Genomic DNA, 19946 nt, shown 5'->3' on the forward strand with positions numbered 1-19946 from the left:
AACCAGCTACCCTGAAGTCACTATGACTTGTGTGCAAGAAGAGAAAGGAAGAGAAGAAAACAAACCCAAGAGGCACAAAGGACGAGGTAATAAAGAGACAAAGGAGGGAACAGAGAGGATTCTCAAGAACTGAGGAGGGAAAACAAAACAAATTTTAGAAAACTATGGAGTAAATAATGGACTAAGTATATTTAACTTCTGAATGACTAAATTAGCAGATAGGGGAATGTGTTTAGTAATATGGGATTTGGGGGAACATGTGTTTTAGCTGATATAAGATTTACAAGTCCTCCCGAGGACACTAGGGAGGAAAGGGAGCTGGATTAAGTATAATTAACTTCTCATTGGCTAATGAATGCCTTTGAGAGATTTATGGTTTGTGGTTGGCAGGTCGCAGATAATTATCTCTAAGCGTCCTCACAAGGAGGTGGAGAAAATCGAGCAAGGAACTCAGCCTTTGTTGAACACCTCCTCTATTAAACAGCATGCCAGCTGCTCCCTGTGTGCAAAACTGGGGCTCAAACGAGTCCTTTCCGCAAACTGACGAGGTCAACAAGTGGTGGAGCTAGGATAGAAAACCAGAGCCTCTGACTGCTGTCTGGCTCGGGGTACCCTGTTAGGAAGTAAACTTTTGGGAACGGAAGTGACAGGGTGTAGGAAGAGATCATATTGGCAAATAAAGCATTTCTGTCCTAAGTTTTCATCCTGATGGGTCAACTGACAAGAGTTGTACTAATAAGATGGGAAGAGCTGATGGTGACTCAAGGAGATGCGGGAGGCACCATGTCCAGCCCTAAAAGGACTAAAAATCTCCAGGGGGAGATATTATAAATTTCTCAATCTTGTATGTCAGTTCTCTGCCAAGTTGTATAATGCAGTCCAGAAGGGCAAAGGAAGTTCAAAAAGGGACTTTCTTGGGAACCACGGAAATGATATGAATATAAGTTTGGGGTGTAGAATCTTTGCAAGATGCTGGCAGATTGACCTGAGTGCCCCACAGTGATTTGACAGGAATGCAAAACCATCCCAGCAGAAATTCCCTGAACAACTAATTGCATTCTCTCCTTGCACACCTCTCCTTTAGGCTGAAGGAGCATCAGCATTCCTCCACTTTACTGTGAAAATCTTGCCTGAATACCCTAGGCTCCTTCTAAGTTAATCATTTCTGTATCAGAGAAAAAGGGATGCTATGACACTAAGTACATGGGGCTTCTTCTGTGCTTGAACACCCTGGATTGGTCTAAAAGAGGTTCACAAACACTTTGGGGGCAGGACCCCTTTAAAGCCTCAAAAATAACTGAGGACTCAAAGAACTTTTGTTTATGGGGGTTATATACATGAGTGTTTATCATATTTAAATTAAAGCTGAGAAAAATATAAAACATTCATTTATTCCTCCAAAAATAAAATTTAACTCATTACATACTGGCATAAATAAAATATTTTTATGAAAAATACCTATATTTTTCCAGAACAAAGTAAAATTGGAAGAGTGGGATTACTTTACTTTTTCTTTTTCATACAGCTTGTGGCTTAATGGAAGACAGCTGGATTTTTGTATCTGCTTCTATATACAATGTGATGTAATATATTGCTTGGGTTGAAGTATGTGGAGAAAATATGGCCTCACACAGGTATGTAGTTGGGAAAGGAAGGAGTATTTTAAAGGTCTTTTTATATGATCACATGTGATCTCTTTGATACTACTCAGAGATTAGCTTCAATGTGGAATCTGAAACCATATCAATGAAGTTTTCATACTTGTTCCATAAAATCCATTGGTCAATGTTGCATTTTACTTGTATCTTTTGCCCATGTATGGTTTTGTAACATCATGTATTGGGCATTTGGAAAAACTTCTTTCATGAGATCTTCCAAATATCAATATGGTTCAATATACAATATTTTTAAAAAATGACATTCATTAATATTACTACTGATCTTATCAAAACAATTTTGAAGTATTGGGAAACTATCAAGCTTATAATGGAGGATACAAGTTCTCTAAATTTTGAATTAAGGAAATAATGTAAATATTAATTTATCATGACAATGTAAGTCAATTCTGTGCTAAATTCATGGTAGAAGTAGAAGATGGAGGGAATCAGCAAAAATGGAAAAATAAGGACCTCTGGAAGTTGTCTTTACAAACGCAACAAGAACACTGGCAAAACTGGTCTGAATCAACTTTTTCAGAACTCGAAAATTAGTCAAAGGCAATCTAGGTAGCATTTATTCAAGAAAAACGGCTGAATCTCAATAAGAAGAGCGAGGGTTTTTTTGGGATTTTAATTTGCCCTAGTCCTCTCCCCACCCCAACTCCACGGTCATCTTGTGAACCAAGAGCCCACAGTCATAGTGAAAATCAGTAGCCTGGCAGCCAATGGAGAGGGCAGAATAGGGTTGGAGCAACTTCAAAGCCCCATTCCCAAGGAACCATCATTATCTGACCTGTCCAGTGGTTTCCTGGAAGACCCTACTCACAAGACTGCCTTTAGGTGACCTGATTCAGAACTCACCCAATGTGAACAATGTTTTCCCTGACAGCATTCATAAAATAAAAAAATTCAGAGGCAATAGTCAGAGGCAGCAGCAAACAACTGAAGCAAACAATAGGCTAGCCAAAAATATTAAAAGGGAAAGCTGAGGAATGACATGTCCACAGAAGGCACCGAAAAGTTGCAACCTATTTCTGGGGATCTAGGAAGCCATGCTCGTGTGTAAGACTGAGAGTGTGTCCAGGGCAGTCCACGTGCTCAGGAAAGACCTGAGAAGACACTAAGTTCTCACCTCTAACTGAACTTAATTAAAACTCTGCACCAGCAGGAAGTGAAGGCTAAAGCAGATTTGCCAACTGTCTGCTGAGTGCTGAAGGCACCCCACCCCCCATATGTGCACAGAGCCCATCAAAGAAAATGGGAGACTTATTAGGTATCGGCATCTAAGGAAATCTCTGTATGATCATTAGTTACCAACCAAGGTAACTGAGCAGAGACTTCAGTGGCCACAAACAACAAGAATACAGATTTTAAAGAATAAGTTCAGAAAAGTCACTAAACAAGCAAGCAACAACAACCCCAGGGCATGGGGGAGAATCTGGTTTCCATAGTTGCCACATTATAGTGTTTAAAATGTTCCATTTTCACACACAAAGAAACCAAAACTATGAGACATACAAAGAAAGAATAAAAGGTGGCCCACGTACAGGGGGAAAAAAAGCAGTCAATAGAAACTGTCCCTACACTTGCTAGATGAAGACTTTAAATTAGCTATTTTAAGATCATTTAAAGAACTAAAGGAAAGTAAGAGAACAAGTTCTCAATAAAGGCATAGAAACTATAAACTAGAACCAAATAAAAATTCTGAAGTTGAAAAGTACAATAACTGAAGTGAAAAACTCACTAGAGGGGCTCAACAACAGATGGGAGCAGATAGAGGAAAGAACCAGTGAACCAGAAGATGGTCAGTTGAGACTGAGAATATCCAGTCTTAGGAACAGAAAGACAAAAGAATGAGTAAAAGTGAATAGAGTCCCATGGGACACCACCAAGCTTACTACATTTGCACAGTGAGAGTCCTAGAAGGAGAGGAGAGAAAGAGGCAGGAAGAACATTTGAAGAAACTGGAAGTCCCTAGTTCAGAGAAGGGACTGCAATGAAGCTTGGATTTTTTTCTTTACTGGTATAATTGACATATAAAATTATATTAGTCTCAGATATATAAAGTAATAATTCGGTATTTGTGTATGTTGCAAAGTGATCACCACAATAAGTCTAGTTAACATCCATCACCATACATAATTCAGGTTTTTTTTCCTTGTGATGAAAACGTTTAAGATCTACTCTCTCAGTAACTTACAAACAAAAAACACAGTATTGTTAACTATAGTTACCATGCTGTACATTGCACATCCAGGACTTATTTGTTTTATAAATGGAAGTTTGTACCTTTTGAAAAAGCTTGGATTTTTATCACTGGCAACAGATACTTTTACTTTTCCTTGAAGTGGCAGGAAAATTTGTTCATTTATATTTGGAAATTTGTTCATTTATATTGGAAAATATTTGCCAAATACCCGTCATTTGCCCATTGTTCTTTCAAATAAAGACTGTACTCCATGAAAGAACGTGACTAGCTCAGCTTGCAGCTTCAGCAGTCAGACAGGTGCTTTTCCTCAAGATGACCCATCATCTCAAGGAAATCCACCTGAGGTGCGCTAGGCACATTTCCCACTTTATTACAGAGGGTAGTAAAAGTTCTGAGTCATCAGGACTTACTAAAATTAACAATTTTTACTGATGCATCAAAGACATTATGCAGTAAGATTGTGGGGTTTTGGTTAGTTTTTAATTGTGACTGTATGGCAGTGAAGAATTCTATGACAACTAGCAGAGTTTGGGACCACTTGTCTTGATTCACACTAAGACCATCCTCAGTTTTCCCACCCATTGGTTTTTACCATCAGTGCACATGTCAAGACACTGAAGAGGCAAATAATGTTTCAGCATCTTTGTGATAATAGTTTTGAGCTTGCAGACCCTCTGAAAGAGTTTTAGGGGCCCCCGAGGGTCCATGGATGACCAACTTTGAGAACTGCTGATTAAAGCTCTTCATCTAGGGAAGCTTTAAAACACTCTCAGCATCCTCTCACAGCACAACACCTGGCAAAGAAGTGCTGCTGGACTCTGGAAGAGGGGCAGGAGCATGGAAGGCTGACTGTTTTGCTCAGTACAGTCATTTATATGGTCTCTTAGGCAGATGACTCAGTCTCTTAGGGCCTCAATTTCCTGATACACAAAGAGAAAGAAGACGTATGCCTGGGTTCCACCCGCTAAAGATGCTGATCTGATGCTCAATGCATGAGTCTATGTGATTTCACTTTAGGAAGGAGGAGGCTGGTTTCCATCAATGTTGAGGGGCCAGGGGAGTGGGGGCAGAGAGTGGTGTTGATTCTAGAAGGTCCTCGGGATCCCACCAATTTAGGATGGTTTTGTGCCTTGGGGACAAGTGTTATAAATATGAATGAGAATTAAGAGCACAGGGCAAGTATCCACGGGACTAGTAACCCTATAAAATAAGAATATGAGGATAAAGGGTTGGGGAACAGAATGTAACAAGTACAAAAAGAAGACATGGAATCATTTTTTTTCCTTAGCCACCAGTGCAATAGACCTATCAAAACGGATATACTTTTAAAGGAGAAGAAGCTGAAATTATTGGCTACAGGTAAGATCTGGAATCCTCTCTGGATTCCCAACATTTCTCTAATATGTATTCCACGTTCGTGAGAAGAGAACAAGACCTGGAAACACACTGCAGTGTCTCCCTCTCCCTCCCTGAGCCTCGCCTGCCCGTGCAGCAGATGAGGGGAGAGACTCCGTTCAGTAAATACTTGCGTGATGACATGCCTGTCCCTTCCGCAGTCCTAGCACCAGGTGAAGGTCATACTATGTCCTGACACTAAGTGTCTGTATTTTATGACTTGCCTAGCTGCTGCTGCTGTCAATTTTGTTCATTGAATTATTCAGAATAACCAAAGGCATAAGGCTGGGGCTTTCTCATGCCCCAAAGCTATGTTTGTTTTAGAGATGGAAGAATTCTAATACTAGAGAAGTATAGACTTTCTTGATATTTTCCACAAGCAGCTAGACACATTTCAAAACTGAAGAAGAGATTCCTTACATGTACCAGTTCATTCAGTTATTTATCCAACAGAGACATTGAACCACACGTCTGGAAAGCTGAAAGGGGCCTTCGGGCTGTGCTGCTCGGGGGGCCCGACTGCCCTCCCTTACTCTGCCCCCTCCCCCTGGTCTGCCCTCTATCCCAGGGCTGGCCGCTGGAGGCTGAGTCTCCCTGACTCCCAGGACCACCGGCTTCCTGCTGCATTTGACCAAACGAGGGCTGGGAAGACAGAAGAAGCCAGCCTCAGGTGGCATTTCCAGCAGCCTCCACCTCCCCTGTGGCTCCAGGTCCCACAGGTCAGATCTACCCGGGACTAGTGGTCCTGCTCCCTGCCTTGGTCTCTGCAGCGTGGGAGATGGTGGCTTCCTGCAGATGCTAATCTCTGGGTGACCTCAGTGTCCCCCATTTGGCTCAGTCACCTGTGCAACCCTGCACTGAAAGCTTGTAAATGGTTTCTGTCTTCCCAGTTAGACCCTGACTGGTACAGAGATGGTTTATTTCACAGACATTGGAACTGAAGTCCAAATAAGGTACGACTGTCTTAAGTTAGACAGCTTAAAAAAAATGATAAACGTACGGCAGTGTGTGAGCTGCTGTGTAGAAGATAAAGATGTTAAATTCCCAGTCCCTCCCTCGGGAGCTCCCCATCCAGTGAGGGAAACGAGGTGTCCATACAAGCAGCTCCAATGCAGGACAGGACAGGCTAAGCGCCATTAAAAGTCCGACCAATTATACAGATTGAGGGGCAGGCGGGGTGAGGGGTGCAAGATAATGAGGGCAGGTTTCCTGGGAACTTAAAACCTGAAGCAGGCCTGGGAAATACATGGTAGGATTTAGGCAGGAAAGACGGTACATGCCTAAGGTTGGGGAAGGGGCTGGACACTCCCACAGAAGGAAAAGCCGGTGGGTAGAGGAGGCAGGAAAGCTCAGGCCCTCACAGAAAACAGTAAACCAGGTTTCTTTGGAACCTGGGGGAGTGGTGGGCTGAGAGGTGAGGCAACAGCACGACTCACTGTTGAAACAGGACGCTTGAGAGAGTGGGGAGGGATGCGATTACTATTTCATCAAACCACAGGCAGAAAGTGAGGCTGACCCAGGCCACGGGGTGGGGGCGAGGAACAGTCACCCACCAGGAGGCAGGCAGGGCCCAGATCGAGAAAGATTTTCCATCCCGGACTGAAGAGTTTGGACCTCAGGCTCCAATTCATGGAAGCAGATCAGAGCAGTCATTGAGGGAGGAGCAGAAATCATTCTGGAAGCTCCTCACCACATCTGCACAGAGCACTAGGGTGAGACGCAGGGTTCCCGCTCTCCTGAGGCCTCTGGTTAAGTAGAAGCACCCCATTCTCCCACACGTCCTGTTGGACCTACAAGTATACATGCCTGCACACTGCATGGGACTTGAAAAGGGAGACCCCAAAAATTGACGGTATAAGATTTATTTCCTTCCCTGCGGGAGCGACCAAGAGATAAGACTTTCAGGGATTAAATAGGGAGCGGTGTGCAATCTTCAAACTCTACTGTCATCGTATTCCAAAAGGCACCCTTGAGGCAGTGAGCATGTCTGGTGGATGGAGATAGGAGAGGAGAGGTCAAGGTGGCCTGGATCTTCAGGGAACGGAGCCAGGAGCACGGAACCGGAGACTAGAGGGAAGGATTACTTTGGCTGGATAGGGAGCAGGGGAGGGCATTCCGGGCAGATGTCTCAGAGCTGGAATGAGCAGGTTGTATGTAAGGGACAGCAAGGAAATGAGCACAGACTTCTGCTCAGGAGCACAGCATGGGGGTGAACTGCCCGGGAAATCTGACTTTTCTTCTTCAATCCTTTTCCACTTCTGAGCAGATCAGAGAGGCAGATTACAAAGTCAGCACAGCATGCAGTGGTCAAGGGACAGACTTGGCGGCGAGCCTGCCTGGGTTCACCCACTGTCCGTCCATCCACTGTGTGATATCGGACAGGCCAGTGAATGGCTCAGGACAACACCTGTACCTACACCAGAGCGTGACAGGAGGACTCTGGGAGTCAATTCCATCAAGTGCTTAAAGCAGCACCTGACACACACTGAGCACTCAGAGTTCTCAGCCTCAGCTGGACTGCAGAATCGCTTGGAGTACTTTTTAAAAATATCACATTGCCAGAAGATTTATTTTTTATTAAAGTACAGTTGATTTACAATGTTGTGTTTGTCTCTGGTGTACAGCATTGTGATTCAGTTATACATATTCTTTTTCATGTTCTTTATCATTATAGGTTATTACAAGGTATTGTGTATAGTTCCCTATGCTGTAAGCAGGACCTTGCTGTTGATCTATTTTATGTATAGGAGTTAGTATCTACAAATCCCAAACTCCTAATTTACCCCTCCTGCCCGACATTTCCCCCCGTCCAGTAACCATAAGTTTGTTTTCTATGTCTGTGAATCTGTTTCTGTTTTGTAAATAAGTTCATTTATGTCATTTTTTTAAGGTTCTACATACAAGTGACATATGGTATTTGTCTCTGACTTACTTCACTTAGTATGACAATCTCTAGGTCCATCCGTGCTGTGGTAAATCAGTGCCAGAAGATTTTTAGGGCAGTGAAACAATTCGGTATAATACCGTATTGATGGATAGATCTCATTATATGTTTTTCCAAACCCACAGGACATACAACGCTGAGAGTGAGCCCTGATGTAAACCATGGACTTCGAGGGGTAATGACATGTCAGTGGAGGCTCATTGGTTGTAACAAATGTCCCAACCATTTCTGGCGGGGTATGTAGGTAGTGGGAGCGTCTGTGTTAGGGCCAGGAGGCGGTTATATATAGAAACTGCTTTCTGCTCCATTTCGCTGTGAACTTAACACTGCTCTAAAAAATAAAGTCTCTTTAAAAGAGGGGGAAACTATCAGTACCAGGGCCCCACCAAAACCAAAACCAAAACCAAACAGAACAGTTAAACCGCGTCTCAGGGCAAAGGGCTTCGCCACTGGTGATTTTTAAGGCTCCCAGGTGATTGTAATGGGAAGTCAGCGCTCAGAAAGTGCTGAGATAAAAGAGCATCAGCTCCTGTATCGAGTGGATGGCGGAGGAGGGCTCTCGGCCTGGGCACCTGGGCACGTACCCGGAGTGATTTCCTGGCTCTTGTTTGGCAGAAAAGTGCTGCTTTTGACAGCATTTTGAGCCTCTGGGACCGAATGCAGACCAACCAGACGTTCTCTGCACAAGAAATGAGCAAATTGATTTCAGAAAGGAAAACATCCCATGGCCTTACTGCCTTACTGCCAACAGGCTTAGTTTACAGACGCCTGACCCCCTGGCTTATCAAAGGAAAACTCAAGGGTGGCTGGAAGTAATCTTACCTGCCCCACCCAAGAGGCCACCAAGTGTCCCAGAATGACTCCAGAAACCTCAAGGGACATTGTGATGTAGATTAAACTGTAAATCCATGTATGAAAGACATGGCATCTTGAGAGCAGACGGAGAACAAGGCACTGCTGGATGCTGGCTTAGGGGACCCTGAGCTCTTTCATAGAAACAAGTTAGCTTAGAATCCTGAAGGACTAATACTGCTCATTTATTTAAACACCCAGCATGCTCCAAAAAACCTTGATTTTCCCATCCAAACCTGCTTCTCGTCTCAAAACAAACTGCAAATCCATTCTACCAACCGCTCAGGCCACACACCTTGGAGTCCATCCTCCACGCCCCTCCAGCATCCAGTCCAAGAGCAATATACCCAGGACTGTCAGACGGATCCAGAACCTGAAGGCTTCCTGCCACCTTCCCGAAGCACCGCGGACTGGGACCCTTCATCTCTTGTCTGAATTACCGAGTTGCTGCCTGTGGGTCTCCTCCACTGTGCCCTGTCTCCTCTACAGACATAACATTCACAACCCAACAGCCAGCAGCATCCTTTTAAAACCACGCCAGAAAAAAATCATCGCTCTGTTTAGAAACCCTCCTGCATGTCTGCATCTCCTTCAAAGTAGGATCCAAAGGACTCATGGCTTGTGGCCTCCAAGACCCAACAGCCTTGTCTGTGGGATTCATCTTCCACGACAGTGCCCTCCCTCGACCCTCTCCAGCCCCAGGGTCCTCGCATGCTCCCACCTCAGGGCTCCCTTCTGCCCTGGCTACTCCGTCTGATGAGAAAGCTCTTCCCCAGGTGCCAATCCCGTCCCTCTCCCACTCCTTCCCATCTCACCCCTGCTCCCAGCACCGCATCAGAGAGCCCTGCCCTCCTTCCCCTCTTTGTCACCAGACACTGTACTGGTTTGTGGGTCTAACGTGTGACTCCTCCTCTCACCCCTCGTCCACAAGATCGAGGACTTGACTGGGCTGCTGCTACTTTGGGTTTAAAGCCACTGCAGCAGGAGTTAAACAGAGTCAACTGGCTTCCTAGGAAAAAAAAACACGAAGAAGCAATTTGATGGGACATTTGAACAGACAGTGGAAACTGCGATTACATGCCTGTCTACTGCGCTATCAGTTGATTTCAAACCTTCAGAAATAGAAGTTGGAGTAGTTACAGTTGGAAATCCTAAATTCAAGATTCTTAGAAAAGCAGAGATTGAAGCTAAACCTTGTTAACTCTAGCAGGGAGAGACTAACTACTGCCGTGAACTTACCAAAGGATGCTACTTGCCAGTGTGTCTGGTAACAACAGACCAGCATTATGGAGGCCCTTGGACTGAAAAAGGAACCTCTCTTACTCCTCCTGCCACTGAAGCGATTACGACTCTGTTTAAATAAAACTAGTCCTTTTGGAAAATGAAAAAACAACCCAAAACAAACAACAGGGTCTTGAACAGTCCCTGGCATAGAGGAGGCCCTCCGTGAATCCTGATTTTTCAAGGAAGCCCTCACGCTCACCTCTTTGAGTTATACTACAGCATGCATGTTCGTGACTTGGTTTTGGAGGACGGCCCCAGCAAAAGGAGCTGCGGTGAGTGACATAAGGGGACCCGGGGGCCCTGGGGGTATGATCTTGGGTGATCCTAGCTTTGCGCCTAACCGGCTGTTAGACACTCGGATGGGTCCCATGATCATTCTGGGTCTTGGGTGATCTCTTAAGTAAAGGAATTGGATTAGATCAACGGCACTGGACCAATTAAATCAGCATTTCTTGGGAGGGGGACCTGAGCATCCGTATTTTTCAAGAGTTCGCCAGGGGTAACACAGAGCCCAGAGCAGGATAATTCTTAGAGCAGGGCTCCTCCTGCGTTAACGTGCACACGGATCACAGAGATCGCGTTAAAATGCAGAATCTGATTGCCAAGCCAGGGTTGGGGCCGGGATTCCCACACTCTGACAAGCTCCCCGGGGCCGCGGGGGCCGCCCCTAGTCCAAAATCCATTTTCAGTGACATGGTCTTGGAGTGGCTTCCAGCTCTCTGACTCTCAGACAGAGTAGGGGTAGAGGGAGGTGGGCAGGGAGGTTTCCAGGCCTGATGGGGCAAAGGTGGAGGTAAATTTCACTGGAGGCCTTCGGTTGGGGGAAAACAGGGCTTGTCAGGACAGACACACGTTCCCAACCGAACCTTGTTCTCAGTCCCGTCCCCCCAGCACCTCCCCTCGGGGCTGGAGGAAAACCCCTCACAGGCCTCACAAGGCCTGATTCAGTTCCAGCTCCCTAACTAGGCGCCCGCCTTTGTCAAGTGACTTCTCTATGATGTTTGCCTCTAATGAGGGAGTCAGTCAGGTGATCACTTGCGCGGAGGCTGGGATTTCTGCATCAGCCAGAGTTGCCATTTTTCAATCCTCAGAAGCATCAGCCCATTTCTGTGATTCTGTGATGACAAAGTAAGACTGAACCCCAGGTGGCCCAAGAACTTCCCTGTCACTGGTCCACTGTAAGAATGGCCTTTCCAGGGACATTCAGCACCTGTCCAATTTCCAGTGGCCAGTGCACCTTTCTCTGGCTGTCCCACCACTGGGGTGGGGGGCAGGGCTCTAGGACTGACCTGTCACCTGCCCCCAGACTAGCATGGATTTGCGCTGAGAGTCAGCACTGTGGTGGGCACAACAGCCCAAGTCCGACTCCCAGGAAAGGATGAGTGAGCCCACAGGAAAAGCTGAGCATCCCATGCCCCGCCCGTCACCACTCACTCCACTGAGACACTCACCTACCAAAGTCAAAACTGGAAAGTGACGACGGACAGAAAATTATTGGCGTGCACAGGGCATCACCCCAGGGACCAAATGGGTGTCTCTCATCAGACCCTTGGGACTCATTCAAGAAATGTTCCAGGTGTGGTCTAAGGAATGGCCGCGATGCGCACCTGCTGAATTCATTCAAGAAGAATGCCGCAGGGGCCCGCCCAGCTCCATGCTGGGAACGCAGAGGCCTGTCTGGTGCCGGGAAGGTCTACCAGTCATCCTGAAGACTTGTGACACCTACTTAAGCTCATGGGAACGTGAAGCTCACAAAATGCTTTCCACCCTTGGATGAAGTGACTTTTCTCTCTCAGCCAAGACAAGACTCAGTCATCTTTATTTCTACCCCATGATTCCTTGATTAAACACGTTAATTATATTTTATCCTCCAAGAAGGAAATAGCAGAGAAGAAAAATGCTGCCAAACGAAGCTACCATTCTTACCTCTAAACTGTCCTCTTTTTAATCAGTTTCAAAATTATAGTTCAGCACAGGGAACATGTGCAAACTGCACGAAGTGACTGTTATTTATAGAGTTTTCTAAATTCTTTGCACTTGTTGATTTAGTCCCTCCATCAACCCTATAAAGCAGGTACTGTCTTTATCCTCATTTTGCAGATGAGGAAACTAAGGCCCAGAGAGGTTAAGTAACTTGCCCAAGACGATACAGCTTGTACGAGGTAGATCTGGGATTTAAATCCAGACAACCTGGCTTCAAATCCTTGCTTTCAATGGTGGTTATAATCTCTTGTCCTTCGTAAGTGAAGTTGGTGGTGACACTTCCACCTTTAGCAGGATGTGTGCCTTGAGGTATATATATTTTTAAGTGATTCACTTATACTCATTTGCCCAGCCTCATTCATGACCAAGAACTCATGTTTTCTTTAGATATTTGGGAAAGAATTTGGATTCCCCTGGGTATGGACAAAGGCTGAGGGTCCCTCCAGGGACCAAAGTCTTTGGCTCAGACAACAAGCACTTATGAACAACACCCTGCCCACTACAAAGCAGAGTGGCTTCGGGAATATAACAGTGTCTCACGGCTCCTGGGGTCTGTCTGTCCATCTAGATGGGAGGAATAATTGAGAAGTGTGAGACTTTGCTAAAGTCACAGATCCCGCCTTCTACAAACCATGCAAACAAGGTTTCTTTTTCTCCCCATTTTTTAAAGTTGAAGTATACTTCATTTACAATGTTGTATTTGTTTCTGGTGTACGGCACAGTGATTCAGTTGTACATCTACATACACATATTCTTTTTCATTACAGGTTACTAGAAGCCATTGAATGTAATTCCTTGTGCTATACAGGAGGACCCTGTGGTCTATCTATCCTGTACATGGTAGTTTGTGTCAGTCAATTCCAAACTCCCAATTTGTTCTTCCCTCCCTTCTTCCCCCCAGCCCCTTGGTAACCATAAATTTGTTTTCTGTGTCTGTGAGTCTCTTTCTCAAATCGGGTTTTGAGTATAAGCAAATATGACAAAAATGGCTTCAACGCTGTGTCTGAGTATAGCTCTCCTGTTAAATATCCATTTCCTTCTTGTCTTTGAAAATTCTCCACTAACACTTTTCAAAATCCTTCATATAAAATTTCCCGGGCTCTAAATACCCCTGGTATTATAAGCTAGGATGGAGTAATTCATTCAGAGTAATTCTGGGAACACAATGCTTTCAGGGACTGGTAATATCTGGGCACTTCCCTGCACACTTTGCTGCTCATTTTGTGTGAATCATCTCACCACATCATCCCCAACATTTGTATAAAGAAACTGAAGCTCAGTGAAGTCAATTGCCTTGCTCAAGGCCACACAGCTAACAAGAAGCAACGCTTATTTGAAATGCTGAAGGGGGCAGTGGACTACAGAACGTAGCCACTAACTCCTCTCATCCAGTTACATCCACCCTGTTGCAGAGTGACATTCCTAGTCCACTCTTCAAGAGGTGGCATCTGTCTTCCTGCCTCTTGAATCTGGTCTGGCCCTGGGACTTGCTTTGACCCAGAGAATGTGGGGGGAGTGGTGTCTGCGTCTGTGTTTTCTCTATGTATCAGGACACCACTCAGGGCCCCTGTTAGTCTAGTTTGATCTCATCTTAAATAATTACACCTGAAAAGACACTATTTCCAAAGAAGGTCATATTCTGAGGTGCCAGGTGAACAGGAATTTGGGGAGCCCTCCTCAACTTGTACACACGTGGCTTGTAGTGACTGTGGAGCTCCCTGGCCATGGTCCCCATCAGGCCCTCTGCAGGGTCGGCTTCCAGCCCAGCCCACACCTGGGTGAGCAGACCAGAGAGCAGGCGGGGCGGCTTCCCCTCCCTCTCACCCAGGTGCTCCTGCCCTGTCCACCCTCCCCCTACTCCTGCCTCACTTGTAATCTGGGGCTCACTCTCAGTACCACTGGACATGACTGTGACCTTCAAAAGAGGCCTCCTTGCTGTGGAGAGGAGTGCCTCTCTCTAGGGGTGGGTTTCCGGACAGATTTTTATCTGTTACTTTGCTGCCTGTCTTTAAATTCTGTTCAAAAGAGACCACAGGTCCCTGTTTGTATACACATCCTGGAAACTTGTTTTCACTATGAGGTAGAAAACATCGATTTGCATTCCCCACCCCCTAACCCCTACGTCTTTTGGGGGAAAAAAAAAATTATTCTCACGCTACAGTGCAAACCAGACTGTTATTACTGCTGTCTCCCTCCGTCAGAGTGCGTTCTTGGCTTTCCCCGTGTCTTCTGTCTGCCAAGCACGCCTGACCTGTGGTAAGGTAAAGGTCACAAGAGCACCCATCAATCTCTCCAAGCAGCCTCGTCTGCCCAAAAGGCAGAGTTTCACAAGATGAGAGTGGTATGAGGAGGAGAAGGCAGGAAGGATGGGGGAAGAGGGGCTCCCAGGTGGAGGAAAGAGGGAGGATCAGGAGGTCGATAAACATGGCGGCAGGGCTCTTGGCCTCAAGGCACAATTGCAGATCAGATTTCCTGAGCCAGGGAAAACCCTTGGGAAACACAGAAACAGGAGCTTTCAAATATCTAAGAACTCAGATTTAATGGCTGAAAGACTCAATTCAGGCAGGTAAAGTAAAATAATTTCCTTTGGGGAACTATGAGCTAATTGGGTGGTTTTTGGTGCATTGATGATGGCCAGAAAATTCAAGACTGATATAGTAGCTAACAACTAACATTTAATCTTAGAAAGACATTTGCACAAAATACCATTCACGTTCCTAACTAGCACTTAATATACAGGCAGAAGTCAAACTACTTTGCAGATGAATGATCTAGAACATAAAGCATCTTTCATCTTGGACAACACGTGGGAATCACCTGGGCTTCAGACTGAATTTGTCACAGGGGAAGGACAAGTGTGAGTGGGTTCTAAAAGCTCCGCAGGTAATGCTAATGGGCCGCGGCAGCTCAGAACCACCAGTGTAGAAAGTCAGAACTTTTAAGGACTATTAATACCCGATGTAGCAGGGAAGAACGCAGCCACATCTACTATTATATTGCCCTACCACTACTCCTTGAGTTAGGACTGAATGCTTTTCCCAGTAGGTGGGCTACTTTTCAAAATGACAGGCCAGGAACTTGGAAAGAGTGCATTCTGTCACATTAAATCTTTCATTTTTACGGTAAACCACTGCCCAGCTGGACTTCAGAGCAGAGAAGGAGGACCCTCTGCTCCTTTCACAGGTCCCTTCCTAAATTTCTGTTCCCTGTGTTGTGCCTCGCCTGTTCTAACCTGCCCGCCTGCCCCTGGGGCTTCATCATGGCCTTCCCTTAACTCCCTACAAATGTCAGTGTTGCCTATATTCCTGGCCCTGTATACACAACAAGTAACACTAGCAAATTCAATTCTTAAATGGTATTCCAAAAGTAAAAGAATACACATTAAGCTTCTCTTCTGGCTTAAAAGTGAGTATAATATTTTAACTTAGTGTGAGACCCAAATTCATCAATCAAGAAATATGTATATTGACTGTTGGTGGGAATGTAATGTGGTGCAGCCACTATGGAAAACAGTAAGGAGATTCCTTTAAAACTAACAAAAGAGTTACCAGAGGATCCACCAATCCCACTCCTGGGTATATATCCAGAGACAACTCTAATTTGAAAAGATACGTGCACCCCAGTGTTTACTGCAGCACTATTTACAATAGCCAAGACACGAAGCAACCTAAGTGTCCACTGATAGATGACTGGACAAAAAAGATGTGGTGTATGTATACAATGGAATATTACTCAGTTATGAAAAGAAGAATAAAATAATACCATTTGCAGCAACATGGGTGGAACTAGAGATTATCATACTCCTTGAAGTATGTCAGAAAAAGACAATTATCATATGATATTATTTATATGTGGAATCTAAAAAAATGATATAAGTAAACTTATTTACAAAACAGAAACATACTCACAGACATAGAAAGCAAACATGGTTACCAAAGGGGAAAGGGGAAGGGAATAAATTAGGAGTTTGGGATTAACAGATACAAACTACTATACATAAAACAGATAAACAACAAAGTCCTACTGTATAGCACAGGGAACTATATTCAATATCTTTTAATAACCTGTAGTGAAAAAGAATTCATATATCTACGTATATGTACAACTGAATCACTATGCTGTACACCTCAAACTATCACAACATTGTAAATCAACTATACTTCAATAAAAAATTTTAAACAGAAATATGTATGGAGTGCTTAGAGGGACAAAGGTAAGAGTGGAAAACATACAAAGAAATAGAGTGTGTAGATCCTCAAGGATCTTACCATCTGGACCAGGGGTTGGCAAACTACAGTCCACAGGCCATATCTGGCCCCCAACTGTTTCTATAAATAAAGTTTGTTTTATTGGGGCACAACTATCCTTTTTTGGAGGGGGACAGGGTCTATAGGTGCTTTTGCACTATGATGGCAGAGTTGAGTAGTTGTGACCGAGGACTTTAAAGCCTAAAACATTTACTATCTGGCCCTTTATAGAAAAAGTTTACCAATGCTGATCTGAGCAAACTAAGAACGACAACAAGAAATATACATATGGTATAGAAAGACAGATACATACATACATACATACACACACACACACACACACACATACATAAGTAGATACATGGATTAGTGTGAAACAGAGAGGGTTCCTGCCTCTAGGAGGCCCATAGTCTACTGAACAGTCATCAATCCTGAGCAGTAAATAAGCACCCAAAGGCAGGCCTATGCAAAGGAGATGAGAATGTTTGAGGCTGGACAGATCCATGGGCATTGCCTGTGAGCCGTCCAGGTAGTTTCAGAGCTGAATGGGGTAAAGAGGAGAGTGGGGCAGGCCTGAGCAAAACTAGATTGAAGAGGCAGGAAGTCCAACCCTTGGCTGAGAGGCAGCCATGGCAGTTGGGTTGCCTCCCAGTATACTGGAGTGTGAGGGGAGGAATGGAGTGATTTCTTCACCACCTATCTTCCTTGTTGGACTTGAGGTTTTATGAGGGTGTAGACAATGTTTGTGTTGTTCACTCTGCCCCTGGCATTAAGCAACATGCCTTCCATATAGTAGCTGCTTGATAAGTATCATTTAAAAATTAACCAATGAATGAATAAACAGATGTCTTGAATATCAGGTTAGACTCGCTGTAAGCCAGTTGGGTTAAGCATTTCATCATGGTACCATGACCTCTGGCCTTACATTGAAACAAAAGCACAGAGGAGGAGATACGAAAGCTTTTATTGAGCAACTACTATATGTAACAAGCCTTCTACAAGCATTAAATCATTTAATTCACTCAGCCTCCCTTTTACAGACGAAGAAATCGAGTTTGGAGAGGTAAAATAACCAGCCAAGGTCACAGAGTCAGAAAATGGCAGAGCTAAAATTCAAATAGAAATCTTAACTTTATTTATTCTCGGATCCAAGGCTATCGACAGGCACCCATGCCCACCAGTCATTTTCACATCATGCTCTGCAGACTCCAGTCTCCTCAGAGCCACTGTAAGGGACATGCAGACCAATTCAGCAGCGTTGGGGACCAAGAGCACAGACTCGCCACCCCACCACCCCACTTCAACCACAGTAGTTCTCATTTCCTCTACTTCACGTACGAAGCATCCTGATTTCATACAAACACACAGTTCTTGGGGGAACGGAAAAGAATGAGAAAGCGTTGTCCTGGACCGTCCGCTTCCTCAAATAAAGCCAGAAGGTATGGTTTCCGGCATTAACTCCATCACGTTTGCTGTGGATCAGGGTCAATCACTTCTGGCCTCCGTTCCTACACAAGGAATGTGGGAACCCGACAGATGGTGAAATCCTATCATCCTTCTTAACTTGCCAGAGAGAACGTGATTAAATAAAAAGCTCACTTAATGAATGAGAGTGGCTGGGCCACCTTGAGTAAAATTCTAGATAGAGTTGTAATTCCATCCATGGCAGCAAATGAGGAGTCTGGTAAGTTACCAGGCAGAGCTCAGCAGAGTCACTGCTGGATGCCCGGGCTGACGACTGCCAACAGCACCTAATGTTAAGACTCCAAAAGCAAACGTGAGCCAGTCTTGTGGCCTGACCTCATGGGAACCAGCACAGGACAGAACATAGGGGTCTCAGGAAACAGTCCACAGAGGCACATCCACTTACCGAGAGAGATGTAATACATGAGTGTATTGATTCTTGGAGAATTCATGACTGGAAGCAATGCCACACTCATCTATGGTTTGACCATTCTTATACCAAGTTACCTCTGGCTCGGGCTGACCTGATGACAAATAAATACGAATGTTCGTGTTACGTGAAGTACTTTTAGAAAAGAAAACCATAAAGCTATGAATAGGAATGGGTGATAAACAATAGGGATAAACATCATGGATATGTCAGCTGGAGAACTGAAAAAACTTACTCTCATTGATAAAAATGCATCACTCAACAAGCCTATTATGTGCCTAAGATGCTGCTGTGATGTGGTGGTGGGGGCACACAAAATGAAAAATGCTGTTCCTCATCTCAAGAAGCTGTTAAGAAAAATAATCTGGAAGTTATAAATAGGGCAAAAATGTGGATGGTGTCTTCTTCCAGTGTCACATGGGGGCAAAGGTCCACCTAAGAGTTTTCTAAGGGAATGGACTTTGTTTCATCAGTGATCACTACTGATTAAAATTCCCAGACTTAGTGAAGTTACATGTAAACTTGGAGATTTTTATTCACTAGAGATACAAATCATCTCTGTCTAGCAGACAAGGTAACGCCATAAATTATAGTTTATTGCCCTAGAGGACATTAACCAATGTTCTACCTAACTCAGCAATATTATCCTAACATTCTTTTATTCAGTTGCCTATAAATACCCAGTTCCTCAAATGTTCTTTGACCATGTCTTAATACTTTCTGGCTCTCTCTTTACTCAAAGAATTGAATACAATCTTTGAAATGTTCATTTTCATATTTTCATGGGAGTCACTTCACGTTTTTGAGAATTACACTTTAACGGTGCTCAGAGTTGAGTGTATGTTATGATACAAAAGAGGGAGGAATGAAATAGATGAGCTAAAAGCCATCATCTTCCTGAGGATCAAAGAGTCTAGAATGGAGCTTTCCCAGGCTGGTACTGTGCACATGTGACTGATGTCATCACAGAAACCGACCTTCGCTTTCTCCCTCAGAAGGGGTTCACCCTCCCCTGGTGATTGATGGTTAACCGGATGTAATGTCAATGGGCTAATCTGGTAAAACCCCCAGGAATTCCACTCGCTCCTTGGGACTTTTTCCCCTAGGGACAGACAAGGCAGGGCAGTTTTCAGTGTGTGCCAGTGAGCTTTCTCCCTGGCTTCCATGTCATTGACAATTTATCAAAATTTGCCATCTATACAGGAGGAAAATCCAGTATTTGGAAGCAATACATAATCCTGAATCCATCTCAGGAACATTCTTATGTTTCTGTCTTATCGTAGGGTTTTTGTTGAGCAACCCCAGAGACACTCAGAGGAAAAATTCCAGGTTCTTCTAAGACTGGTTAGAAGGAGGAAAGCTAAAAAAAAAAAAGTCGGGGAGGTAACAAGAAAAAGTCAGTGAGACCTGTACCACAGACAGGACCCGAGGATGCTTAGAGCCCCTTTCCCTTCCTCCCTATGTCTCGTCTAATTTTGGG

General features: G+C 44.5%; 1 protein-coding gene across 6 annotated transcripts in view; it reads right to left on the reverse strand.

The window, feature by feature from the left end:
* The window catches only part of ALPK2 (alpha kinase 2), a 125738-nt gene that overhangs the window by 63320 nt on the left and 42472 nt on the right, over window positions 1-19946 (reverse strand). For all 6 annotated transcript variants that reach the window (XM_064480374.1, XM_031441826.2, XM_031441825.2 and 3 more), the window contains one exon: window positions 18443-18560. In XM_064480374.1, coding sequence (XP_064336444.1) covers window positions 18443-18560 — 118 coding nt within the window. The remainder of the gene's footprint in view (window positions 1-18442; window positions 18561-19946) is intronic.

Source organism: Camelus dromedarius, chromosome 28 (genome assembly GCF_036321535.1).
Source record: "Camelus dromedarius isolate mCamDro1 chromosome 28, mCamDro1.pat, whole genome shotgun sequence".
Taxonomy (NCBI): domain Eukaryota; kingdom Metazoa; phylum Chordata; class Mammalia; order Artiodactyla; family Camelidae; genus Camelus; species Camelus dromedarius.